This window comes from Clarias gariepinus, chromosome 20 (assembly GCF_024256425.1).
Source record: "Clarias gariepinus isolate MV-2021 ecotype Netherlands chromosome 20, CGAR_prim_01v2, whole genome shotgun sequence".
Lineage (NCBI taxonomy): Eukaryota > Metazoa > Chordata > Actinopteri > Siluriformes > Clariidae > Clarias > Clarias gariepinus.
This window is the reverse complement of record NC_071119.1, coordinates 12,816,485-12,844,399: the sequence shown is the minus strand read 5'-3', so window position 1 is coordinate 12,844,399 and position 27,915 is coordinate 12,816,485. Positions and strand designations below refer to the sequence as shown.

The following is a 27,915-nucleotide window of genomic DNA, read 5'->3' as shown; positions in this document are numbered from 1 at the left end:
AAAATAATGCGCTTCGTGGCGCCATCTACAGGCGCGAGGTAGTAACTACTTAACGGTGTAACATGAAACGGAAAATCGATTTAAAGGAACTGCCGCTGACCCCGCCCCTCACTCATAAACTCTCGCGAGATTTGCGACGTGGCTTTTTTGACTCGCACTCGCACGCACAGCAGGAACGCGTAATCAAAACAGAAGCGGAACAGCAGCCGGACCTTCGGCCCTCACACACACACACACACACACACGGGGGATTATTTATCTCGTGCTGCAAGTGGGTTCGGGTAACATCTGCACAGAGGTTTCTGTATATACTCAGATGTAACTGGTACAAACTGTTGTGTAACTGATTTGGTAAGAAATCGTTTTGTTATTGTTTTTGTTCATGTTAATGCTGATGTCATAGAACAGTTCATGATTTTTAACAGTTTCTTGAAATATGTCAGTCTGTTATAATTTAACGTTTAATCATTAATTCACACATTTTAGTTCATTCCCAGAAGCAGTTTTTAAACATGAATTGTTTAATAGGATGTGCCTTTCTTTACTTTCTTTTTTTCTTTTTTCTTTATCTGTTTAATATAACTTAGTTTATTTTATTAAACAGACAGGATTTGCTACAGTGTTATTGCAGTAACATTGTAGCAAACACTTAATAAAAGTAAAAAAATCTTTCATGTCCCTGGTTTGTTTCTTCCTTAGATCTGTTTAAACATGTCTTATCCTGCTGTCCTTGATTTGTGATGAGATTGTGTCCATGTGAACATTCTGTATAAATGAAACAACCCTGGGTCAAAATGACCACAAATGTTATTTTCTAAATGTCTGTTTGATGCAGTAAGCCTTGATCACTGATGGCAGAAGGAGGGTTTGACCCCTGTGAATGCATCTGCTCGCATGAGCATGCCATGAGGAGACTCATCAACATTGTAAGAATCGCCTTTATTTGTCTTTCGTTTCATTACCTCTTAAGAAGAAATAAATTGAAATACAATCATCAGTTCTACTCTCTGCATTGCTATATCAATAATGTCTGATCACTCTGCTCTGTAAGGGAGTCTTTATTATGTAGATTTTAGTTCTTAAAAGCAATCCTACAAAACACAGATGTCACATACACTATATGGACAAAAGTATTTGGCCAAACCTGTTGATTATTTAATTTAGATGTTTCATCCAGGCATCTTATTCTCTTATCATCTTAATGCTTCAGTATACCAAGACATCTTGGACAATGTTATGCTCCCAGTGGTTTGGGGAAAACCTTTTTATATTTCCACATGACAGTGCACAAAGCGAGGACTATAAAGACATAGTTTGATGACTTTGGTGTGGAAGAACTTGACTAGCCCTGAACTGAACCCCATTAAGCACCTTTGGGATGAACTGGAACGGAAATTCCAACATCAGTGCCTGACCTCATAAACAAATTTCCACAGAAACACTCTAAAATCTTGTGGACAGCCTTTTAAGAAGAGTGGAAGCTGTTATATCTGCAAAAGGGGGATTGACTCTGTATCGAAATATATGTATTTGAATACAATAAAATTGCAGGTTTGGCCAAATACTTCTGTTCATATAATGTACGATTAACCTCGACTGAATTCTTTACACCCACATTTTTTGTTTAACTTCGTATTAGATTTCAACCAGATATCTCACTCGCTAAATCTCTGGTCATCAAGAACAGGAAGGTCTGCAATTTACAATTAGGTCAGCTCTTTTAAATCCCTTCCTTTATCAACCAAACCGGCAGAACAGTTTCAAAATGCCACTGTGTACAATAACTGTACCACCTCGTTCAAACTCTCAGGTTTCATATGTCATGGGTTTGTGTTTTTATAACTTAACTTGAAAATCATAAAAAAAAGACTTGTTGCTTGGGTGGTTTCATTAAGAGGATGTAATTTGCACAATCAGCATTTAACTGTAGTTCCGCAAAACAAACCGTAGTCCACCTTTAAAACTCATTCGAAATGCAGAAATAAACTTTTAGAACCGTGGCTAGGACCTCATAGGAACATCTACTTCCTTGGATTTCTGTGGAACTTCAGTGAAACTAAACACAAGGACTGTCTGCATTGTAATCTGGCACTGCTGGGTGTAATAGGGATATCATTGGCCATCCTTCTGGACGTGTGACTCCCTCATTGCACAAGTTCTCCTAGCTAGTTTACATAAAAGGTGTGGTGTATTGTAATGAGCTGTCCTACCAGGATTTGGGCGCTAGTGTTGTGAGCAGTAGGTGGGAAAATGTTTTAGGTTTTTTTTTTTTTTTTTTGTAATTGATTCATGGACTTCATATACTTAAACACAATAAGATGAAATATCATGAAGCATAGACGGCTAACACAAAGCAAAGAGATAAGATCAGTGTGCAAACCGCAGTTCCTGTACAAACTAGTCATCAGCAAGCTTTGTGCTATGGGCTGCATCATGTCAGAAGGTATAATGATATAATAATGATGTAAAAAAGCGTCTTAAAGCATGTAAAAAATATTTTTGTTCTCCCTGCCTGGTTGATTTTGCAATTTTTGTCATTGGAAATTTATCCACAGCTGAGGCAATCGCAGTCGTATTGCACAGACACAGAGTGCCTTCAGGAATGTAAGTTTGCTCATTCATTTTCTTGAAAAGAGACACACTAAATAAAACAAACTTTGTTTTCCATTCACAGGGAGTTATGCAAATCTTTAACAGATATGATAGAAAACAGAGCAAGGCCCTATTCCTGGGATTTCCCTTAAATAATCAATAAATAAAATGACCAATATAAAATAGGTTTGTCACACATTTATCAACCGTGTGTGATTAAAATGGGGAAATAAAAACTATGAAAATGGCAACCTTTTTGAAAATGAGAAAAAAGTATATGTATTAATCATTAGATGTGTATATTTTTGAGGTGAGGATATTTCCTCACAGTAAGACATAAAGTTGATTTTGATGCCGCCCTACTGTTACTTAATAAGAACGCTTGTAATGGAACACCTGTGCAAACATCAGTCAAACAAACACAAGATAGATAGATAGATAGATAGATACAACAAATAGATAGATAGATAGATAGATAGATAGATAGATAGATAGATAGAGAGATAGTATGCCACTTCATCACAGGCCACAATTCACATGCTGATTCCGACCTAGGGGCAAGTCAGCATAACCAAAGCATCCACCATCCATCTTAGGACAGTAGGAGCGAATCAGAAATCCCAGATGAAACCCATCCAAATGTGGGGTGAACATGCATACACCATATTCATGTATATATGCATACACTTTGTAAACGCTTTTATCTTGGTCAGTGATGTGGAGCCTATTGTGAAGAATTTACAGCGGATAAGCCATGACAAAAATTCTGAAAACCTTGTGTATTGATTTAGGTGTATATCATGTGTGGGATTATTCCGTATTTAAAATAATGATCTAATGTTACACCTGTTGTTTAAACTTTGTAGTCTTTACTATAAAAAGGTTCAAAGATATGACAGTTTCAGGATCATGCCAGACCTTTAACAACCCAATCTAGGGTACAAGGTCATCTAAGGTACAGGGTCTCACAAAAAATGCATATGAGAAATTAACACACACACACACACACACACAATAGCCTTCCTGTGTTCAAAGGCATTCTAAAAAAAATTATATAACTTAAGAAAAAAAAAACTTTGCTAAAAAGTATTCATATACAGAGATTTTAAGGACATGCTGTCTTTGACAAAGATACAATATTGTCTTTTAAACATATGCATGGACAAAGAGCTGCTAAGTAGGAGATGTCTCGTAGTAGAGCAGAGGTTCATGGTTGTTCAGTAGTCCAGTCGCATCCAAACCTATTCAAATGTCCACATTTTCTTCACGCAAATATCAAATGGATCACATGAAAACAGTGTAAGCAGTGTTTCTGAGTAGGTACAGGGGAAATGTAACTTATCAAGGTATTGCTTGTGAGTTTAAATTCTTGGACTGTCACAGAGCCAGTGTGTGTCCTGTAGGAAAGGCTCAAAATATTTAAATGTTTTTACTTTTACAAAATACTTAAATTGTGCAAGTTTACTATCTGTTTGTATTAATTATGCCTAAGTTCTTTGCTGTTTTAAAGAATTGTCTTAAATGCTGATTTGACTTCTTTATTTGGTGTACGCAGTGCCAGGACCCGGTTCTCCAACAGGGGGCGATCTGACACTGCCCATGATTATAATGGGATGGATGGTGCTGGCACTGGTACTCTTCCTGCTTCGCCCTACCAGCATGCGAGGACCCAGAACTTCCAACAAACCCACTAGTCCCTTTACTGTAAGTTATACCAAAAACCCCAACAACAGTTATATATGCTGTAAAACTGCAGTGACAGTGAATGAGACCGGTGTGGACTAAATGCTATGATAAAAAGTGTAATAGTTTAACAGGAATTGATGCTCCTGTATAGTGTAAATTAGTACATTTGAGTGTTCTTTATGGGCATTAACTACATGTACACGGTGTGACCAAAAGTATGTGGACACCTGACCATTATAAGGTTGGAAATACATGATTGTCTTGAATGTCAAAACCAATCCTGTTCCAGCATGACAATGTCCCTATGCACAAAATAAGGACTATGACGATTTCGCTTGCCAGGATGGGACTGGAAGCACTCGAATGTCCTGCACAAACCACTGATCTTAAGCCCATTAACCATATTTGAGATACATTAGAAAACTGACTGTGCCCCTGTCCATCTCGCCTGAGCTCACTAATGCTTTTATGGCTGAATGGGCCATTCCACACAGCCACAGTCCAGCCCAGAATGTAAGTGAAAGCCTTTCCAGAGCGCAGGTTGTTGTAACATCACAGCAAACACATACAATATAAAGCACACTAGAGATAGTGGTTGACTTAAAAAAATCGCATAAAATGAACTACAGACTTGAACTTCAGCTGGCCCTTTATGATTCTTGAGTTTACTATGACTCATTATTCATCATCAAAATTTGAATTAGAATTATGTGCATGTTGGTGCTTTATGTAGTTTATTTATTTTGAGCCACAGCCCAACCTAAAACACAGCAGACTTGATTTGCTCACATTACATAACATAACATAAATGTTACTGTTATATAACTGTATATGTTACTGAGATATTACTCTTCAAATATTAGTATTTGCCCTTGCCTATTTATGGCGTTACTATCAAATGAGGACCAAACTTCTACATCTTCCATTAATTTTAGTAAGACTGACTTTGTTCCCTTAGAATCCATGATTTCTTGCTCTCATCATTAGTCATCTAAGGTACAGAGGCTTGTTACTTTTATAAACACCAATCAGGTATGACCTGCCCAATATTATATAGGTCCTTTTTGTGCGACCAGACAGCTCTGAAGGTGTGCCGTGATATCTGGTACCAAGACTCTCACTGCATCGGACTGTTTCCAAGAAGGGGTGTACTTTTTTGTGGAACAATGTTAAATTAGGTGGTACAGATGATGTCTAAAGTTTACATCCACTTATGTTTAAGTCATTAAAATTGATATTTAACCACTTTACAGATTTACTGGTATTTGAGTACATTAGGGTCAAAAAGTATATAGTCAGCCACCAATTGTGCAAGTTCTCCCACTTAAACAGATAAGAGAGGTCTGTAATTTTCATTAAATATCCTACAATGTGATTTTCTGGATTTTTTGAAGTTGCGGTATACCTATGATAAAAATTACAGGCCTTTCTCATCTTTTTAAGTGGGAGAACTGGCACAACTGGTGGCTGACTAAATACGTTTTTGCCCCACAAATAATTTTTCCAACAATTGTTTACGGACAAATTATTTACTTATAATTTACTATATCACAATTCCAGTGGACCAAAAGTTACCCACACATATTTCACTCTGCCTTTTTAACAGTTCGAAAAATTCCATAAAATGTTGTCATGGCTTCAGTAGATTCCGATAGGCTACTTGACATCATTTAAGTTAACTTGAGATGTTCTTGTGGATGTCACTTCAAACGCAATGTTTATTTTGTTTGACATAATGGGAAAATCAAAAGACATCATCAGCCAAGCTCAGAAAAAACTTTGGCCCTCTGGGTAATCTTTGGGAGCAATTTCCAAATCCCTGGAGGTACCAGATTCATCTGTACCAACAATACTGCACCTGTATAAACACCATGGGGCCGTTATGTCTGGAGGAAAAAGGGTAGGGTTATAAGCTAAAGAATACCATCCCAATCATGAGGTGGGGGGAGGGGGGGATAACAGCGTTATACTGTGGAGCTGGTTGGGTACTGGTACTCTTCACAATATAGATGGCATCATGAGGAAGGCAGATTGTGTGGGTATATTGTAGCAACATCTTAAGACATCAGACAGGAAGTAAAAGCTTGGTCTTAGATATGTCTTCCAAATGGACATTGACCGCAAGCATACATTGAAAGTTGTGTCAAAATGGCAGAAGGGCAATAAAGTTGAGGTATTTATGTGGCCCTGAGTGACCTTTCACAATTCCAATGGGTCAGAAGTTTACATACACTTGGTTGACTGTGCCTTTAAACAGTTTGGAAGATCCCAGAAAATGAGGTGTAAAGTGTAAATCACTACAGAGGGGTCTGTAGTGATTTATTTCTACCCGTTGTCTGGTTTTTATAAAGTCCAAGTCATGAAAAGTGGGCAGGGGAGTGCCAATATTCAGTCTTTGCTGTTTTTCCTGTTTGCTGCAGTCTGCTCCCGGTTTGTTTTATGGCTGCTCAGAACCAGACGATGATGGATGTGCACAGGACAAATTTAATGACTGCAGTATAGAACTGCATCAACAGCTCCTGTGGCAGACCGTACTTCCTCAGTTGGCGCAGGAAGTACATTCTCTGCTTGTTTCTCCAGGTTGTTTTGACTGCACCAGAGCACCGGTCGCCTAGAATTCCTAGGATTACTGTAAATCTCAGCAATTGTGAAAAACTGAGTTTAAATGTTTTGGCTAAGGTGTACAGTATGTAAACTTTTTCAACTCTATATGTCAAAGTAACATTGACATGAATGGCAGGACCCAAGGATAGGACTCAGCAGTAATCTTTACATTGCCCAGAGCATCACACTGCCTCCTCCAGCTTATCTTCTTCCCAGTGCATGCTGGTGCCAGCTCCTCTCCAGGAAAGTGATAGACATACACACTCTGCCATCCTTGTGTAAAAGAAAACTTCATTCTTCTGACCAGGTCACCTCCTTCCTATAGTCCAGTTTGGCTGCTAATTTGCCCATTGTATGCCCGTTCAGTGGTGGACATGGGTCACCATGGGCACCATCACTAGTTTGTGGTTCTGAAGCCCTGTACACAACAAAATATGATGCACTGTGTGTTCTGACTCCTTTTCATTAGAAGCAGCATCAATTTTTTTCAACTATAGTAACTCTTCTGTGTGAACTGTTTTGGAGATGCTCTGACCCAGGCTTCCAACACATCAACATTCAGAAATGACTATTCACTTTCTGCCCTAAAATAGCCCACCCCTTTGACATCACCTGTCAGAACAGGGTAAAAAATGTGATGTAAGATGTGACTCTTAGTGCCAGACTGGCTGATGGAGTAAATCTCTAACTGCTGATCTCCGGGCACAGACTCACTAATTCGGGACAGTTGAAGATTAGGAAAAGAAATCCTATTAGGTCTGTTCAGTTTTGTGCAGATTGCTGTTCTTGTCTGAAGGGGCTGGAACCCAACATGGTCGTCCATGTTTTACTGTTCATTATTTTTATTTTTTGTTTTAAGCAAAAGGTTTTTAAAGAGCAAGTCAAGAACAAATTGGGATTATTGTGTTCCTTAACGGTCCTTTATGCGTTACAATGTGTAATATCAAAAGAAACTGCTTTTTTATGTCTCACGTGACATTTTAAAAGAATTATTTTCAGCCCTTACTTTCATGAAAAGAAGAAATGGTGGAAAAATATATAGATTGGGATTTTCCCTAGATTTCCATTTTAATTTTAGTTATGTCCTCCTCCCAACTGTCATACTACCACAGAGGGCACAGGCTAACATATGCTTACTCTGAGGCACATGAAGGAGCTGACTTTTCTTTTTCGAACACACTCAGAAAACAGGGCTATTCGCCCATGATTGGTTGCTGTCGCTATGATTGATTCAATCATATGAATCATACAGTAGCTAGCATGCAAAACACAAAATGTTATTTGAAAGCTAATAGCGAAGATAATGTTTTAAAACACTTAGTATAATGCTTCCCCCACATTGTTTTCAATCTAATGGGTGAGTGTGATGAAGTGCTGTGTTCTGCACTGTTTGAGTCAGGATAGTGACTTGAAGCTAATATTATTTTTAGTTATGCTCATAACTTTAATTGTTAATCAAATATGTAATCAGTATCCAGTCTACTGCACACTGCACTGCACCCTTCACCCTGTTTTATGTTTGTTGTATGTTTGTTTTATTTTCCCTTCAGAATAATGGCAGAGAACCTCCAGCACCTCCGGTAGACTAGCGACAAACCAGCGCTCCCGGCTTCGCATTATGACCAAGACCTTTCACCTATGACCGGAACTTTAGACCCGCCTTGTCTTCCATCTGAACGGCTGCTCTTACTCTTCTGCCAGTTATGATTTGATTACATTTTCATTTTGCGTAATAATCTAGGAGGTATTAACATGATGTGATTAATGAAATACAAATAATTAAGACAAAGTCTTTTTAAAAACAACTAATCTCTATCTTTTTCCAAAAAAATTATGACGCTACAATGTCTGTGTTAAGCAATTTGTAGAAATGGTTTAAGACGCCATGACTAATCGTAGACTGTATGATTCACAGTAAGGTTGCCTGTTATAGATGGGGGTGTATTTTCAGGGTGGAGGTTGTATCGCTTTCTGCAAAAGTTGTGTCATTTTTGGTCCCTTCTGATCTCATTCATGAGGTCAGAGCACGGGGAGTGGCAGTGGTGCAATATGATTCTTGTACTCTTAACACACCAGTCAGTGCACATTTTTCCTTTATTTTAATTCTTGTGGTAACAAGCGTAACAAGAACGCTGAGTAAATGGTGTGTGGGTGTGGTAGGAGTTAGGATACAGGCAGAGATGTGGACTGTAGGGACGAATTACTTAGGACCAGGTACAGAAAAAATAAATTTATGTAAATCTGACTATGGGGGCAGTTTGTCTCACGGTCAAGGTTTGTTGTGGCATTAATCCCAAAGTTTCAAATGTATGTTTAAGATGCCGCCTTTTGATTGTCCATCAACTTACACATTTTATTGGTACTCAACCTAACCATAGCTTTAAGTTGCATACAAATGTGTTGTTTCATTTGGTTGTGATGTGATCAACTTACTGCTAAATAGCTAATGATTAAAAACAATTACTAAAACTGAATATTTGGCAAACTACAACAGTTCAGGGTTCATAGTACATTTTACTGCTATAATCTTTTCACTTATTAACGTCTAAGGACCTTCGACTGTGTTCTAAAAGTCTGTAGCATAAAGACTGTAGCTAACATGATGATTGTCTATTAACCATTTAAAGATTTGCTATTAGGCTAATTGGCGTTCCCAAATTGCCCATAGTGTGCGAACGAGTGTGAGTGTATATGTGTGTGCCCTGCGATGGTTTGGCACCCTATCCAGGGTGTACCCTGCCTTGTGCCCTAAGACTCCTGGGATAGGCTCCAGGTCCCCGTGACCCTGAAAACAGGATAAAGCGGTTTATAAGATGATTGAGTGAGAGTGACACTGTCTCTGTGTTGTAATATGGTTACATATAATCCTGTTTCACATGTTTCTGAGGCACATAGTTTCTCGATCATTTATCAAATATGTATATTTCTGAAAATGATCCTGAATTAGTACTTTCATATTTTAAGTTAAGTATAACTTGCTCTAAGAGAAAGGGCTCCAACTATGCACTTTTGGTTACTGATGATTGACAGTTAAATAAAATCTGTATGATATAGTTTGTGTCTGTGTTTCTTCCATCTGGTTTTAATCACTAAGGGTGGTTGAACGGAGAGAAACAACTCCCTGCGTCACACTTACGACAGCCTTATGACATCATGACTCATGCTAATTCAGTGCAGATGTTATTGCACATTACAAACGTGTTGTACTTATGATGTGTACAAATTCCAATGATCATCTAAAAAAACAATTTAAATAATGTATGAAGCCAATCTTCAAGAAGTGTAATTTTAATTTAAAAAAAAAAGTGTACACAGTGTCCGAAGTCCTCTTGGATAGGTTCCAGATCCCCCTTGACCTTGTATACAAAATGCAAAAAGCGAGTCAGAGTGAGTTAGTAAAAATCTCATTTAATTACTGCTAATAAGTAGCACCTGGGATATATATATATATATATATATATATATATATATATATATAATAGTATATTATATCGCTAGTATTTATTTATTTTATATATATATACTGTGAAAATGTCTTAGGCATTATATTATATGCTGTACTAATTTGCTGTACTAATTAAGTTATATATGTTTATCATGTCTACACAATCATTCAGTATTTCCATATATATAATTAAAAAAATTATAAATAACATTTTATACACACACACATATATATATAGCATCTATTTAACTAGGTTCCGCTACTCCAATGTTTTTGAAGCTCTTAATTTTCCCCCATGATACACGCTTTCAGTGTGACATAAAACGCAATGATTGCACTGTTTACTGACACGCTTACAGTATGACATTAAAGTTAATGATAAATATGCTAGGAACATTTGATGGACAACCTATGCACGCAAACACACAAACAGAATTTCTGTTTTATATGAATAGATTACGGTTTTGTATAGACCCTAAATAACAACATTAGTTTTACTAATCTAATTCTTTACAATATTGTAACAATAAAATTATTTTAATGGATTAGGTGGCACGGTGGCTTAGTGGTTAGCGCTGTTGCTAAGGCTGATGTACTAATTTTAATTATAAAAAAAAAAAATTAGTTAACATTAGTTTAAAAATCTGCTCTATGTACCGTCCATAGATCGTGTCCAAAGTCCTCTGGGATAGGCTCCAGGTCCCCCGTGACCTTGTATAAAAAAATTAAGCGAGTCAGAGTGAGTTAGTAAAAATCTCCTTTAGATACTGCTAATAAGTTGCACCTTTTGTTTTGTATGTGGGTAAGATATGCTGTACTCATTTTGTTATATATGTTTATTATGTCTGCATATTTATGTACAAAATCATTCAGTATTTCCATATATACATATATATATATAATTAATAAATAAATAATATTTTATATATATAGGATCTAATTTACTAGAGGCTACGCTACCCCAATGTTTCTGAGGCTCTTAATTTTCCCCTATCGTACACGCTCACAGTATTCAGTATGACATAAAACGTGATGATTCTGCTTCGTATAGATCCTTGATAACATTATGTCGTTTTACTAATCTAATTCCTTACAATATTGTAACAATAAAATTATTATTTTTATTGATTAGGTGGCACGGTGGCTTAATGGTTAGCCCATTCCCCTCGCACCTCCAGGATTGAGGGTTTAATTCCTGCCTCAGGGCCTTTGTACGTGGACTTTTCATGTTCTTCCCGTACTTGGTGGGTTTCCCCCGGGGTACTCCGGTTTCCTCTCACAGACCAAAGACATGCAGATTAGGCTAATTGGCATTCCCAGTGTTTGTGTGTGCCCTAAAATGGATTAGCACTCTGTCCAGGGTATGCCCCCCTTGTATTCTGTGTTTTGAACTCTGTCTCCTTTATTCTGTTCTGTAGGATGCATCACTGCCACCTATAGATCTCACTCTTCTCTGCTTCTCTCCCCTTTAAAGCAGAATATATATATATATATATATATATATATATAATTTGTTTTGTTTTGTTACACATTAAATTTAATTATTTGTACATGTTGATTCCCAGTGTACAGGTTTATGTTTCCTGCTTCTTATTCTTATTATTTAGGTTTTTTGGTTGTATTTTTCCTTTAAGGCTGCTTTAATAAAAGCCTTCTGCTTTTCTCTACACGTGGCATACTCTGATACATATTTCAAATTAAAAGCCCTAAAACAAAAAAAAACTCTTTAATATATTTAGTCGGGCGTATCTATTTAAAAATATCCCTGTAAAAAATATAGTTTTAAAATAAAAACAATTTTATAAGATCATGACGAGTTTATTCGGTTGTGGTTTAAACCGATCACATCGTGATCACGTGACTCTTGTTCTATCCTTCCTCCCGGAAGTGGGATGCTTCCGGATCAAGTTTTTTTCCCCCTCTCTTTTAAACTTTCCCCTAAAGTGGGTGTGTGTTTGTGCGTGTACGTGTATAAGTAGGTGAGAGAGAGAGGGAGAGAGAGGGAGAGATATCAACAGTAGTTTTATTCATTCGAGAGAAGCAGCATTACCTGGGAGCAGTTCATCCTCTGAGTGCAGACATCTCCTGTTAACTTCACATCACAAACAACAAGGTAAGATTTATTACATTTTTAATATTTATTTAACGTTTTTTTAACATTAAATTGTTGTGGAAACGTAGTCCAAATGTTAAATAAAACAATAAAACATCCTTTCCTTTTATTTTATTTGTTTTTAATGTATCCTGAGTGATTTGTTAGACTGAGTTGAACAAATACAAACCATTCATTATCTGTCTGTCTAAATCTGCTTAAAATCCCTAAAACTGTTGTACACCAAAGTAACCTCATTGATGTATTTTTCTCATTTAATGATATTTTAAATGTATCACTATTACCCTTTGATCTTTCATTATTTCTGGTCACTTCAAACAAATTCTATACATTGTTTCACTTTTCCCCAGAACCACGGCTGAAAAAATTTATCGTTCAGCACATTCTTAAAGCAAACCAAGTTCATTTTAAGGTACAACGAGTCCTTTTTTTGCTGTAAATGTTTAATGAATGAGTTACAGAAAGAGAAGGCGGGGTAGAAGATGCCGGGTGTATAGTACCCCTTTTGTGTCCAAGGAAGCTGTGAGAGAGAGAGAGAGAGAGACGCATTAATATGAGACTCATCGTATCGTAGCTCCTGGACTTTTCTTCTCGAAGGCCCCATCCGGTCTCACAGGAGGGTTTTTGTGTGTGTGTGTGTAATTACAGGTTGTTCACAGTGGTAAAACATCTGTTTTGGATCACCAGTCCAGTGTTAAAGTGGTGTACAGTTTGGGAGGCCTGGAGAGTTTTTTTTTTTTTTTAAATTCAAATCCTAAAGCCAACCGATTTTACAATTTTTATATATATCCATCCATCCGTCTATCTAGAAACCTCTTGTAGTCCAACTAGGGATCGTTGAGGCCAATGGTGACCATTGTATTGTATTTATTCACGTTTTTACGACCATGGTGAAACCTCCAGTCAACATTCACATTAGTTAGCCTAATCGATATGTCTTTGGATTGTGGGAGGAAAACCGGAGTACCCGGACGAAACCCATCAAGCACAGGGAGAACATGCGACTTCCATGCACACACAGCCCCGAGGCGGGAATCGAACATGGACCATGGAGGTGCAAGGTGACTGTGCTAACCAATAAGCCACCTTCCTGCCAAAGTATAAATATGGTTTGAACCATCAAGCTCGATTCAAATGTCTGTTAGTTCTCAAGGCATCTGGTACCTGTGATATAAACCTTTGAAAGGTTGAAGACACAGTGCTTTGCTCACCTGGATTGAGTTATATTATTCTAAATAATATTCCTGGTTATAATTTTATTTATTTATTTATTTATTTATTTATATAGCTTTTCATTCATTCGTTCATTCTGGTCATTTTGAATCATAGCAGAAAAGCATTCAGATTTCAGATTGTATTAGAGCTTTTAACAATTAACACTTTATAAAGCACAGCTTCACTAGCCATAGAGGCAGGACCAAAACTCCATGATCTGTGAAAGAACCTGGAATCTAAAATAACCCAGTCTCCCCTGGGTTGCATCAGATAGGTGGATTATAAAGGATTTATATAAGTGATACTTGTCTACACTTGTAAACTTTAAAGGCAAACAGTCTTAAGTGTCTTACGTTTTGAATTAAGTGACTGAAATGGGGAAAAGTTTACTGGATGGAAGTTCAACTTCATTTACTGATTAGACCAAATACATGACCAAACTTTTTTTCTCCTCCATCTTGAGGTGGATTTATGTATGTGTGTGTATACTATATATACAGTATATATTACACAGATATAGGTGTATATCAGATATACTCTGTAATATATGACATTTGCTTTCAGATGGTTCAGATTAGGAAAATCTGCTGCATTGGCGCAGGTTATGTCGGAGGCCCGACATGCAGCGTCATCGCCAGCATGTGCCCCGAGATCACGGTGACGGTGGTCGATGTGAACGAGAACCGAATCAAAGCCTGGAACTCAGACACTCTTCCCATTTATGAGGTAACTTTAAGTCTGTCATAGGATTTGTGGCAAATCCCAATGTTCACCTTTTATATGCTAATGATAAAAAAATTTTCAAACTTAATGACCCAGCATTGATAATTTATTAAAATGTTTCTATACTGTGATTTAAACTTTGACGCATCATCATGACTCCGCACTATTATTTGATTCTTGTATCATGTAGTTCTCTGTCTGAGACACTGTGTAACAGAACTGTTTTTGTCTTTATGCTCCTTTTTTCATTCCTCTGTCTATGTGCAGCCTGGCCTGAACGAGGTCGTGTTGTCCTGCCGAGGCAAGAACCTTTTTTACTCCACTGACATCGACTCAGCCATCAAGGAAGCAGATTTGGTCTTTATTTCTGTGAGTGTAAAGGTTTCACATTACCTCCTAAGGAAAGCAATACAATATGTTAATTCGAAGCATCTACTCTGCTCTCAGGTGAACACGCCCACTAAGACGTACGGGATGGGAAAGGGCCGAGCGGCCGATCTGAAGTTCATCGAGGCCTGCGCGCGGCGCATTGTTGAGGTCTCTGACGGTTATAAGATCGTGACGGAGAAAAGCACGGTGCCCGTGCGGGCTGCTGAGAGCATCCGGAGGATCTTCGACGCCAACACCAAACCCAGCCTTAACCTGCAGGTGTGTGCTTTCGACACTGTGTACTTAAACACAGGCAGGGTAAATAGGAACAAAACGTCTCGTATGGCTTAAGAAGGTTCAGTATCTTACTAGTTATATCTGTGTTCCAAAAATAAGAACAGACAGATAAGCCGCCAGACACTCAAGGCTGTCTTTGCAGAGAAATATATTTTTTTCTTTCACTGCCATCATGTACGTTCCTACACAGCCCCTAAAGGGTGACGAGGGGAAAGAAAAATCTGGGGAATAAATAAAAATCTTTAATTTGCGAATGCTTGCAAAACCCAGAGCGATTCCTATACTTCTAAGTCTCTTTAAACTGCATCTAAAAACATGCTTTCACCTAGTTTCTAACTGATCATAGAAGAGACTGAATTCTTGTAACCAATCAAATGCATAAGAAGAAAACAAATCTCAGATTTTCTAACTTCACGTCCGGCTAACAATTTAGCAATCAATAATTAGAACAAAAACTTTGGACAAAAATGTGGGTTGTATTAGCACCTGAAAGTGGGGTACTAATACTTTTCTAAAGGATAAGACTAAGGTTTCCAGTTTTTTTGTTGTTTTTTTTTTGAAAAAAGGCGGTATCTCCCTGAATTTTTCACGCACCCCTACAAAACTTTTATCAAAAGACAATCATTAAGACATCTGACCCACTCCCCCCCAACCCACACACACACTCACTTACTCCCAGGATAGGTGAAGAGCGATTATCTCAGGAACTGTATTGACTACGAACCAACACTTTGGCTCAGGAAAACCAATGCAGCTGCGTTCCCATTACTTCACAATTTCTCCAGGAATTGTTACTTTTTTTATTATTATTTCAACAGTCATTATAACTTATAAATCACTTAATTACATGGAGATGGGGTTTAGACCCATGCTGAGATGTAACACTTTGCAAATATTGTGCTAAACTGGCCACTCATTTAGGTCCTGTTTTTGTGCTGTAGATTTCAATCACAATGCAGAATGTGGGATTTTTTTTTTTTTTTTACGTCCTAGGCTGGTGCAACAAAAAAACAAAATCATTTTATGATGTCAGAGTAAAATGTCCCGTGCTCTCTGGGTGGCAGGGGTGGGTGAGACAAAGGGAGGCAGGAAAATCTGAGCAGGATTTTAGTTTTAACACGCACTTTTTTGAGCTAGCACAGAGTTAATTTGTTTAGGATATAGTAAAATATAGGACATTTAAGGCCACACTCTTACTAAACACTTGATTAAAGTGGTTTTTCTTTTTCCCTTTGTCTCTCGCAGGTGCTTTCCAACCCAGAGTTTCTTGCCGAGGGGACGGCTGTAAAGGACCTCAAGGAGCCTGACCGCGTTTTGATCGGCGGGGATGAAACTCCCGAAGGGCAAAAGGCAATCAGGGCACTGTGTGAAGTGTATGAGCACTGGGTACCCAAGTCACGCATCATCACCACCAACACATGGTCATCTGAGCTGTCCAAATTAGTGAGTATACCCTGTGTGTGTGTGTATTGAAGCGTCCAGATACTTAAAAGTAGGCATTGATCATCAGTTTATTTATTTATTAATGTAGTTAGTGTGTTAAAGTCATACAACCGTCTCCGCTAACCCTAGCAATGATGGCGCGCCTTAGCACAGCAGATAAAGTCCATCTGGGACTTGAACTGATGAAATTTCTCTTGAATGAAGGCGTGAAGCCGATTCCTGGGCACGATATAGATCAATAGTTGCCTAATATAAAAAAACGCCCTAAAGGAGTTCCTGGGAGGCTATCGTTTCAGAAATTAGTTTATTTCTATAACTGTGTTCTGTTATTCTGCACGATCACAAGTCCTGGGGCCAGGGGTAGCTCAGTGGTTAAGGTATTGGACTACAGTTCGGAAGATCCCAGGTTCAAACCCCACAACCACCAAGTTGCCACTGTTGGGCCCTTGAGCAAGACCCTTAACCCTCAACTGCTCAGATGTGTAATGAGATAAAAATGTAAGTCGCTCTGGATAAGAGCGTCTGCCAAATGCCCAAATGTAAATGTTTGATTCAAACACACCCCTTGTGTATACAGAATGTAAATTGGTGCAACATGTATTTAAAATTAATTTTTCCATTTTGTGTGTGTGTGTATTAGGCGGCGAATGCATTCCTAGCTCAGCGTATCAGCAGCATAAACTCCATCTCGGCTCTGTGTGAGTCCACCGGCGCCGACGTCGAGGAGGTGGCCAGAGCTATCGGCATGGACCAGCGCATCGGCAGCAAGTTCCTCAAGGCCAGCGTTGGTGAGTGTGTGTGTGTGAGAGAGAGAGAGAGAGAGAGAGAGGAGGGGGTGATTGTTGAATTCGTGGCAACATTTGGCTGATCCTCTATGAACACTGTTTGTGTGTGTGTGTGTGTGCGCGCCCCAGGCTTTGGAGGAAGCTGTTTCCAGAAGGATGTGCTGAATTTGGTGTATCTGTGTGAGGCGCTGAATCTACCTGAAGTGGCCTCGTACTGGCAGCAGGTACAGACTGTCTACACCTGAGCCACTCAATCGCTTCTATCGATTAGCATCTGTTTGGTGCCTTTCTTACATCTGAAGTGTGTGTGTGTGTGTGTGTGTAGGTCATTGATATGAATGAGTATCAGAGGAAAAGGTTTGCGTGCAGGATCATCGACTGTCTGTTTAACACTGTGACGGGAAAGAAAATCGCCCTGCTGGGCTTCTCATTCAAGAAAGACACCGGGGACACCAGGTACACACACACACACACACACACACACACTTACTCACACACTACCTTTGAAATTCACTGAAGGTGTTTCAGCCCTTATGACACCTTAGGGGACTCTCTCTCACACACACACACACACACACACACTCTCTCTCTCACACTCTATCCAGTCAATCATTCACCCTCTATCAAGATTTTTCCAGCTAAACAGGAAATCTGCTGAGTCACTCTGCTCGAATTTCCCCTCAGTCACAGTGAGAGTGGAGTCGCAGAGAACACACACACACACACACACACACACACACACAGTCTCATCACCTTTCACCTTTCCAGAGAGTCATCCAGTATCTATATTTCTAAATATCTGATGGATGAAGGAGCCAAGCTGCACATCTTTGACCCGAAAGTGTCGAAGGAGCAGATCGTACAGGACCTGTCACAGCCCAGCATCTCAGGAGACAACCCCGAGAGAGGTGTGTGTGTGTGTGTGTGTGTGTGTGTGATTGTTATGCAGATGAATCACAGGGTGATTGCCGCGTCTCAGACTTTAATGATCGTGTGTAAATTTTATTGTAAATGTGTATTGGATGTTTCTGATGTGTAAATGAGACACACACACACATACACACACACACACACACATTTAACACATGCTTGTGTGTGTGTTGCTCTTTCCTCAGTATCTGACCTCGTCACCGTGTCCTCAGATCCTTACGAAGCCTGTAAAAGCGCACACGCTCTAGTGATCTGCACCGAGTGGGACATGTTTAAGGTATACAGAGATCCACTATGGAAGAAGCTCCTAAAGTTTTGGCACCCTTTGGAGAAATACAGCTGTTTTCATACACCGTGCAATTTTGTTCTTTAAAAGCGTGTTTTCTGGATAATTAAACTGTATACAGCCTGTATTGTCATTGGGTTGTATGACCTGGCAGATCTACATCTACATCAGAACTACATCTCAGTGTGTGTCCAAGATGTATTACACCTGCCTGATTTTATAGCTTATTTATATCACAATGCAAATTTTATATGAATGTGCAGAACATGTTCCATGCATTTTCTTATCATTGTTTTCTGTTAAGGGTGCCTAAACTTTTGCATTCATTAAACCATTTAATGAATGAATAATTTATTTAATTAAATAAATAAATAAAAAAATTGTGTGTATGTTTTGAAGGAGCTGGATTACGCAAAGATTTATCACCAGATGTTGAAGCCAGCGTTCATATTCGACGGTCGTAGAGTCCTGGATCATTTACACCTCGAGCTCCAGAACCTCGGTTTCCAGGTGCGTGTGTGTGTATTGATCTTTTTCTGTCAATTTATTCAGCACATCTTGTTTATTATTTACATGTCTCTATCTCTCTTTTTTTTTTTTTTTTTTGTGTGTAGATCGAGACAATTGGAAAGAAGGTGATGACCCGGCTTCCCTTCACACCCACAGGCGCAGGACCCAGGATTACCCTCAACGAGCCACCCACGAAGAAATCCAAAGCCTGAGACACACGCGCGCACACACAAAATACACACGCTCACTCAGACTGAAGTCTTTTAAATGTCTTTTAAAAAAAAAAAGCAAACCAAAGTACGAAAATGATGAATATTTTTACAGTGTAGAGTTTGTAACGCTCCTCATCCAGACCCGGTGTCCTCCACCCGTCTCCAGCACACTGTGTTTAGCTGGGTCTTAAAGGAATGTTATATGTTGGAACACCTTTCAGCTGGAGAACACGGTTTAGTTTCTCAGTATTCAGTGCGATCGTTGCACGGACGACGGTGAAGTAGAAGTTTTAGTCAGTTTTTATTCGGAGAGGGAAAGAGAGAGTGTGTGTACGTGTGTCTCAAGTATGCTGGAAGATTGCAGTTACTCGTTATGTAATCATGTCCTTTTAACATGTGATTTTACATGTAAGACCTTAATGTGAATTTTTTTTCTTTTTTTTTTTTTAAAGAAAAGTATAATATTTCATACTGTACAGATTTGTAACACTAATGTAATATGATACAAAAGCAAACGGTTTCTTGTTTCAAATACAGACGGACCAATGAAATCTTATTTTCACTAAATAAAAAAATCATTTAAAATCAATTTATTGCACTGTAACGGTCCTTATTTCATTTGATTTCTCTTTCTCCATCATAAATCTCACACGTGTACAGATGTCTTTCATACCAGGTGATGTCTTTACCCACAATTCATCTCACTAACTCGACTGGAAACTAAACGGACAACGTGGATTTACAAAGCCATGCTTTCGCTTCCATAATTTATTGCATGAGGAAACGCAAGACAGAAAGAGTTCAGGTCCACGATGTGGGTCTTTATTCCATGCTTCCTTCCGTCTTTCTGTTTTTCAGCAGGTTCTTGAGGAAGAACTCACCTGTGCAAAGGAACAGCAAAGAAATGTTTAGTCGTGTTGATTAAACGCCTGATGGATCTCGCAATCCCTTTTCACTAAAACTCACAGCTAAGGTCAGGTGGATGTTACCCATAATGCAGTGAGCAGTGTTCACACACACACAATTTCATACTCGATCTGTCTTATTTGATCAGCACCAGAAATATTGGCACCCTTCATAAAACGGCCATCTGTTATTTATTACTAAAATTCACCAATTATTTATTTTAGGTAACATTTAAAAAGACGAATACATCATGAGCTCATTGCTTTGCGATACACGTCATCCATCGGGCAACAAGCTTACATATTCCCTCATTAAACAATGTTTTAAGCTGAGCCACAAATGCACCGCTGTCATCACTTCTTCAGCAGGAGTGACTCTTCGTCCTCGTAGGGCTGAATCATTTGTGATTCACCCTCGTCACTTTTTTTTGGCTCAGCATCAGTGTGTTTGGCAACATGGTGTCAGACACTGGATATCAATGTTTTCTCAGCTTCATCTACAACATCATTGTGCTTTTCACTCTAGTGTGTGTGTGTGTGTGTGTGTGTGTGTTACCTGCTTTATAAGAGGAGCGCACTAGGGGACCGCTGGCTGTGTAAACAAACCCCATATCCTGTCCCACCTTCTCCCAGTGAGCAAACTTGTCCGGGGTGACGTACTCCTCTACCTACACACACACACACACACACACACACAAACACAATTCAGAAATCAGCACCTCAATGCATTTGTGTATAAACTCACAGCCCTGAATCATGAAATCAGCAGGTGTGGTGGTCGTGAAAGACGTAATCAGGTGTAACGCTTCTGTACCTTCAGATTTCGTTTCGTCGGCTGCATGTACTGGCCAAGGGTCAAACAGTCCACACCCGAGTCCCTCAACGCTGGAACAGGACAAAGCAGAATCAGTATATACTGAGGAACAAATGTTGAAATCTCCTGATCTTAACACAACTCAATGCTCATGAGGCCTATTACGTGTGATTGCACAAAACCTTAATTTTTCCTTTAATTTGTCTGGTTGTATATACACGAGTGAGTGTGTCTGTATGTATGTGTCTATACCTTTTAGTGTAGTGTGTATCTGCGCATCTGTTTCACCCAGTCCGAGCATAATCGAGGATTTGGTGAGGATGCTCGGTTTGACGCTTTTAGCGTGGCGCAGCACAGCAAGCGACTGGTCAAAGTTCGCACGAGGGTCACGCACATGCCTGAAAGTCAAAGCTGCAAGTTAGGACGAGACAAACTTGGAAGTAATAAAATAAGATAGTTCATCATCATCATTATTATTATGAATATAAATTTAATATAATAATATTAAATATTATTATTAATATAATATAATAATATAATACAATGATTACCCTGAAAAAGACTAGACTCCTTACTTTCCTTTTAAAAGGCAGTAAAATGTCTGATCTGCACCATAAAAAAAACTTTCATGCGCCACCTGGTGGTCACAAATCACTGCAGCGCTTAAAAAAATAAACGCTGCACATTTTTCTGGGGTGTTCGCTCACTGTGTGCGCCCTCTAGCGGGGAGACGCTGCAGTTACAATGCAACACAGGCTTTCCAATACATAAACTGCTGAACAACATGAGCAATAACTTATAGTATACCTTTTCTACACGCATATTACAATATATTACACAATAAAGGTGTATTCATGTATTTGTTTTATTTGTTATTTCTGTAAATCTATAAAAAGGTCATTTTGTCCTGGTTAGATTCCCTGTCTCTTATTTAAACACACCAACTATTTTTATTCATATTATGTATTTACTTGCATACACTACAATTATAATGAGAAATGCTGTATCTGGGGCTTTAAATCTCTTTCAAATTTTTCAGGAATACTTTTATATTTATATAAAATTTCATATATAAATTTAACATACAATTTCTACAGCAGGTCATTTACCAGATTACACCATGAGGTTTATTTATCTCACTTACACATGAGATCTGAGTGAAAGTGACAGATACCCTGTAACAGGAGTAAGAGTCCAGATCATACCTGTTTTATGACAGTTATGATCAGTTGTCTTTGTTTGTGCTGTGAAAAGTATGTTTTTATTTCTTGCATGTCAAGTTCTTAAGATTTTAGCATCTGGTGCATTTCTTTTTAGCTTTTAATGCGCTTGATTTTGCCTATTTAAGCGATTTCTTGATTCAACAGGTCTGGCAGTAATCAGGCCTGGGTGTGGCCGGGCAAATTCGACTATTCTTTACCTCTGCAGTTCTCTGACTGTCTCTATGTTGTGAGCGTAAACGTCCAGACCAGACAGAGCGACTTTCTCCACTGCCGAGAGATCGCCACGAAAATCAGGAGTCAAGCACTCCACCAGGATGTCGGGGTTCCTGTAAGAGTGCACAACCACAGAGTGGATCTTCAGACAGACATAGCGAGTATATTCATAGACAGTTTGTATGTTTTGGTGACCTAACACGCATCATCGTGTTTTTTCTCCCATTCATTTGTCACCTGTCTGTACTGGACATCTGTGCACGTGTTGTGTCTTTACCTCTCCTTGAGATGGGACACGGTCTTCGCAAAGTGTTCTGCGCCTCCATCCGCGAGGTCTGTTCGACACACACGCAAAAAACCCTTCATACAATCAGCAGTCTACATATTGTTGAGCAAACTCCAGCTGTCTACAATAGTGTTTACCGTCTCTGTCCACCGACGTGAGCACTACGTAGTCCAGCCCCCACGCAGCAATAGCTTTAGCGGTGTTGTACGGCTCATCCGGGTCGAGAGGAGGCGGATTTCTCGCCGTCTTTACTGAACAAAACCTGCAGCCACGTGTACATGTGTCTCCCATTAACTACACACACACACACACACACACACACACACACACACACACACACACACACACACACACACACACACACAGAGACAGAGCTGTGATGGAGTGTCACGTTCACTGTGTAATCATTTGCCAGAAGAAATTAACAGCACTGAACTGACCTGCTGTAGTATAATAACTAACTGCTTCACCTGAACTAGTTTACATTCACCTGCATCAAACTTTGTCTCCTCAGGTTTAATAATTTAATGTTTAAACACTATTAAATTTACACTATAAATGGTGTTGCACTGACCATGATGGTTGCTGTTGCAGTAGCGTACTCTCCGCCTCCCCAACACTCACCAATGTTCGGACATCTGGCCTCCTCACACACCTGTCACCATAGCAACAACAACGACGTCGGCTTTAGCTATATATACATGTATTTATATTTTACATTTATATATGTATATTAATAGGGTTATTAGCTACAGTTGTGTTTGCATAACCTTAGGACAACATGCCAAAGAAGAGACTTTTCTAAAGTTATATATCAAACATCTTTGGTTATTATCAAAAATAACCAAAATTATTGAATTTTATTTTATTACACAAAGCTAAATAAAGATTTATGTGGATCTCCAGTCGATTCCCGGGTGATGCTGTAACCTCTTGCAGCCGGAGGTCTAGAGAGAGTTGATTGGCCGAGCTCTCTCAGAGGGGAGGGATGAGAGGTACTTAGTGCTCCCACATTAATCACGGCTCTATAGTCAATCAGGGGCGTCTGTGAGCTCATCCAAGCAGAAGAAGCAGATAGCGCTGTCCTCCAAGTGCCGCCCCAACGCCCTAAAGATGCGTCGGCTGGCATCACGTGGTTTGGAGGAAACTCGTGATAGTCTTCGGCCCTCCCGACTGAGTGGTAGTAGCAGCCTTAATGTGGGAGCGCCCTAATGGCAGGAAGGAATTGGACACGACTAAACGTGGACGGACGGAAAAAGTCTAAAACCCGGTAAGAAACTCTACGAACATGGACCGAATTTTGGTCCTTGCATTCTGATTGGCTGGACAAATGCACTTCACCAAAGGGACTCAAGCATCCAGAATGCAGGATCTGAGCTGTACGTCACCTGGATCTTTAAGAGACTTTTTTATGACGACATCGAACACTAATGCAAAAATAATCAAGCTTGAAACACAGGATGATACTCACAGTGTGTAGCTTCAGGTCTCTGAGCGTGTTCTTCAGTTTGTTGTAGTTTTTCCCGATAGGAATCTCGGTCTTGAGCCACGGCGGTAACCTGAGCCTGGGATCCGGAGTGCACATGGTTAATGCTTATCTTCAATCACTGTTATGTCTATTTACATTATAGCAATTGTATATTATTGTGCTAAACATACAGCGGTGGCCAAAAGTATTAAGACAACACGAGCCGTGTATTATAGTTCTCCCAAGATGTCTCTTATTAGTTCTAGCCTAATTCAAAATAAAGTACTTCACACTGTTGTAAAGCAATTTCACTGTAGAAAATACATAATTATTCTTATTATCTTGACTGGCATCATTTAAAAATTTTAGGATTATTTAGAGAAATTTACAGAAGCATGTGGTTATCCTGAATTGTCTTTATCGATCGCCATCCCACCGCTTGCTTGATTGAAAGTACAAGAGTCGTTCAAGTCAAACCGGGACTTATGTGTAAAAGCGATTGACATTTACAGAAATCTTCGAGCACAGTTCGGTGATGAGACTCTGAGCCGCAATAAAACATTTGCAGGTAGCAAATGTTTTAAAGAAGGCTGTACGTACGTGAATGATTCGCACATGTTCGGGCCATTAAAGGAGTTCCTGGGAGGCCAGCGTTTCAGACATGAAACAGGCAGTTTGATCATGGCTTTTACTCTCATAACTGTTTTTTTTTTTATTCTGAACAATCCAAGTCCTGGTTTGACTTGAACGGCCCTTGTATAGGATTCCTTTGCTGTTTGATGTTGTGTGTGCTCGTCTATCAGACACAAACACATTGCTCAATCTCACACTAGTCAGGGAACACTAGAAAGGGTGGTAAAGGTCAGGTAGTGGTGTGAAATGTACAGCGTATCAATAAGAAACTTAATAAACAGAGAAACACTGTTAATGTAAGAAACAGTCCCAAACATTACGCACTTCAGTGTTATCAGTTTGATTCCCGATCACTCACCGCTCCCCTTTTAGGCGCTTCAGGTTGCCCCTGTACTCCTCCCAGTTGCTCTTTTCTGACAAATCTCCTGATATAAAGTCCTGCAGTTTCAGTCCATCTTCTTTCATTTCTTTCTTTCTGTCCTGTAGCGTCTGTGACGTGCTGGCTGTGTTGCTCAGTCGACTCGCACAGACCTGCCGAAACAACCAACAGACCTTATTTGGGGCTTCGACCTGCATCACGCACATGTGATGTGACCTGACATAAAGACAGTTACTAATTTATCAATCCATGTTTAATCTATGACCCCACACACTAGCCCCAGGACTAAACCTAAGAATCAGGAAGAGGAGTGTTTTCCAGTTATGCTAACATACAATAGGTGTTCAAGTCAAACCGGGACTTTTGATCGCACAGAATAACAGAACATAGTTATGAGAGTAAAACCTTTTATTCTCTATATAATCCCCTGCTACACTAATGCACTTGTGTTTCCCAGTGTTTCACTAGTGCTTGGATACCATCATGGTAGAAAGGTTTCTCAGTATGCTAAAGCCATGATCAGACGGCCTGCTTCATTTAAATGTTTTACCGTACTATACTCAGTCAATTACAAGAAATTTTATGACAAGTCCCTGTTTGACTTGAACACCCCTCATATCTATCTCTATAAATCTACGCTTATTTATCTACACACACCTTACTGCCAAAACCACCAGAATTTTCAAATATGCATTTATTCTCCTCAAGTCACATTTAAACCAGACGTGTGTCTTCTGTTCAGTGTCTGTGATGCTACTCGTAAATGCCAACATATTTAAAAAACACTGCTACTAGAACGCTAAAAGAAAACTAAATATAATCATGTCATATTTTTAGATATAAAGTAATCTTTTAAAGGTTAAGCATTAAAAGGTAACTCTTGTTTCTTTGGAACATGACCCTGAACCCCCAATGTTATATATTATCCTCACGCTTTAAGTCTTTATTATAATTATAAGGTTAAAGGGACACTGTATGTGATATTATGTTTTTCTTTTATCACATTTTCAAGGATCTTCTTACAGATGTCTTGTCCACAGACAACATCATGCACCTTAATGAGGTCAGGCAATATAGGTATAACCCTGTCATTACTCCTTATTAGTCCTAAGAGGATGAAGAGTAACCTCTGATGAAGAAGTGAAGACAAGGGTGCATTTGTAGCTCACAGCACCGCTGTCTTCACTTCTTCATTAGAACTGACTCTTCGTCCTTGTTCTTCGTCCTGCTTTCAGATGAACAAACAGGTGAAAGTCTGATGAAGCCAAAGTTTCTGCAGAGTGTCGACAGTGTAGGCAGAATCGTGCGGGAATGCATCATCATGCACGATCACGACGACCTTGTATATCAGACATCTGCGTTTAATCCAAAGTTCAGGCTTCAGCTCTTCAATAAGCGTCTCACTGTAAAAAACAATGATGATTGTTGAACATTTTTCCTGATAACGTTCCAATACTGGCGCTTGAGGATCACAGAAAACTGTAAGGCATTGATGAATTTTCCAGCTGAGGGTTGACTTTTGAACTTTTTCTTTTGGTTGATGACTGAGCATGTTTCCTTTCCAGACTGTGTTTACTCTGTAGGCTCGTAGTGAAGAATCCGTGTCTCATCACCAGTAATGATTCTCTCCTTTTCCTTCCTCAGAGCTGTTGTTAGTCTTCTGGCTGCACCCGTAGGGGGGTGGGGTCGCCACCTCAACCTGGCACGGGTTTAACACGAGATAACCCTCCCATTTTATTTGACTTCTGCTGTGTTTCGGCACCAGGTACACATTCAGACTACAAAAAGGCACAAAATCACTGCACGCTGCTCTATTGTTTTATTTATAGGTTTATTATAACAGGAGTGTGGAAAATTTTTGACTGACTCTTGTATGTTATTATTAGAGAAATGAAGTTACAACTCTCTGCAGCCAGACAAGCATCAGATACAGATGACAAGTGTATGATAGACTCATAAACAGATCCGAGGTCATTGTAGGTCATTATGTTATTATTATTATATAATTATTATTATATCACACCACAACTGTTGCACTTATAGAAGTACACTCAGCCGATTGGTTGAGACTGACCTCGGAACAGCTTTAGTAGATAATACACACTGAATTCATGTAGCAGGAATCACACTTACGTGAGACGCTTCAAAACATCTAGATGAGAATAAAACGTTATTACAGGACAGACGAGCTACAGCGCAGGAGCTTCTCCCGATCAGCGCCATGGCCGCCATTCTGTCACCTGACGTCACTGCGCGTCATAGGCGTGTCTTCTTCTTCTTCTGTGGATGTTGGAAAATATCGTAAAGATGCCATACCGCCACCTACTGGACATTACCTTATCTGCTCCAATAAGGGAAAAAAATACCAATCAGTTTATTTATTTATTTATTTACATGGGTGTGTGTTTTCATTTAGAATCTTTCAATCAGATAAGTTTTCTTAAGATATTGTATCAATATTGAACAATAAACTGGACTGGACTCACAATTCAAATGCACTCTACAAAAAAGGGCAGAGCAGGCTCTACCTGCTGCGGAGGCTCAGGTCTTTTGGAGTGCAGGGCCCACTTCTGAAGACCTTTTATGACTCTGTGGCGGCATCAGCCATCTTTTACGGTGTGGTCTGCTGGGGCAACAGCATCTCTGCTGGGGACAGAAAGAGACTGAACAGGCTGATTCGGAGGGCCAGCTCTGTTCTAGGACGCCCTCTGGACTAATGGTGGCTAAGCTGTCATCCCTGTTGGATAACATCTTCCACCCCTTGCAGGAGTATTTGACAGCACT

General features: G+C 39.3%; 3 protein-coding genes across 4 annotated transcripts; 2 read left to right on the top strand and 1 right to left on the bottom strand.

The window, feature by feature from the left end:
- The first annotated feature begins 162 nt into the window (after positions 1–162).
- smim14 (small integral membrane protein 14) lies at positions 163–9,935 on the top strand. The gene is made up of 5 exons (XM_053480367.1): positions 163–351; positions 836–926; positions 2,556–2,604; positions 4,148–4,296; positions 8,433–9,935. The coding sequence occupies exons 2-5, from the start codon at positions 852–854 to the stop codon at positions 8,469–8,471; spliced, it is 312 nt and encodes a 103-aa protein (XP_053336342.1). The 5' UTR covers positions 163–351; positions 836–851; the 3' UTR covers positions 8,472–9,935.
- Positions 9,936–12,232: 2,297 nt separating this feature from the next.
- Positions 12,233–19,654, top strand: ugdh (UDP-glucose 6-dehydrogenase). 2 transcript variants are annotated; one of them, XM_053480193.1, is made up of 12 exons: positions 12,233–12,440; positions 14,220–14,381; positions 14,646–14,747; positions 14,826–15,026; positions 16,290–16,487; positions 17,128–17,275; positions 17,402–17,496; positions 17,598–17,728; positions 18,041–18,180; positions 18,388–18,479; positions 18,888–18,998; positions 19,103–19,654. In XM_053480193.1, the coding sequence occupies exons 2-12, from the start codon at positions 14,220–14,222 to the stop codon at positions 19,208–19,210; spliced, it is 1,488 nt and encodes a 495-aa protein (XP_053336168.1). In that variant the 5' UTR covers positions 12,233–12,440; the 3' UTR covers positions 19,211–19,654. The 2 variants fall into 2 exon arrangements, with proteins under 2 accessions (XP_053336168.1, XP_053336169.1); XM_053480194.1 differs by lacking the exon at positions 12,233–12,440 and adding an exon at positions 12,770–12,852.
- A 130-nt stretch (positions 19,655–19,784) lies between these two features.
- lias (lipoic acid synthetase) lies at positions 19,785–27,381 on the bottom strand. Its single transcript, XM_053480195.1, has 11 exons — positions 27,265–27,381; positions 25,111–25,283; positions 24,123–24,216; positions 23,226–23,306; positions 22,789–22,945; positions 22,643–22,700; positions 22,350–22,478; positions 21,182–21,327; positions 20,930–21,000; positions 20,672–20,783; positions 19,785–20,091 (listed from the first exon to the last, which is right to left on the bottom strand). Exons 1-11 carry the CDS (start codon positions 27,361–27,363, stop codon positions 20,033–20,035), a joined length of 1,179 nt encoding a protein of 392 aa, XP_053336170.1. The 5' UTR covers positions 27,364–27,381; the 3' UTR covers positions 19,785–20,032.
- Between the last annotated feature and the right edge of the window lie 534 nt (positions 27,382–27,915).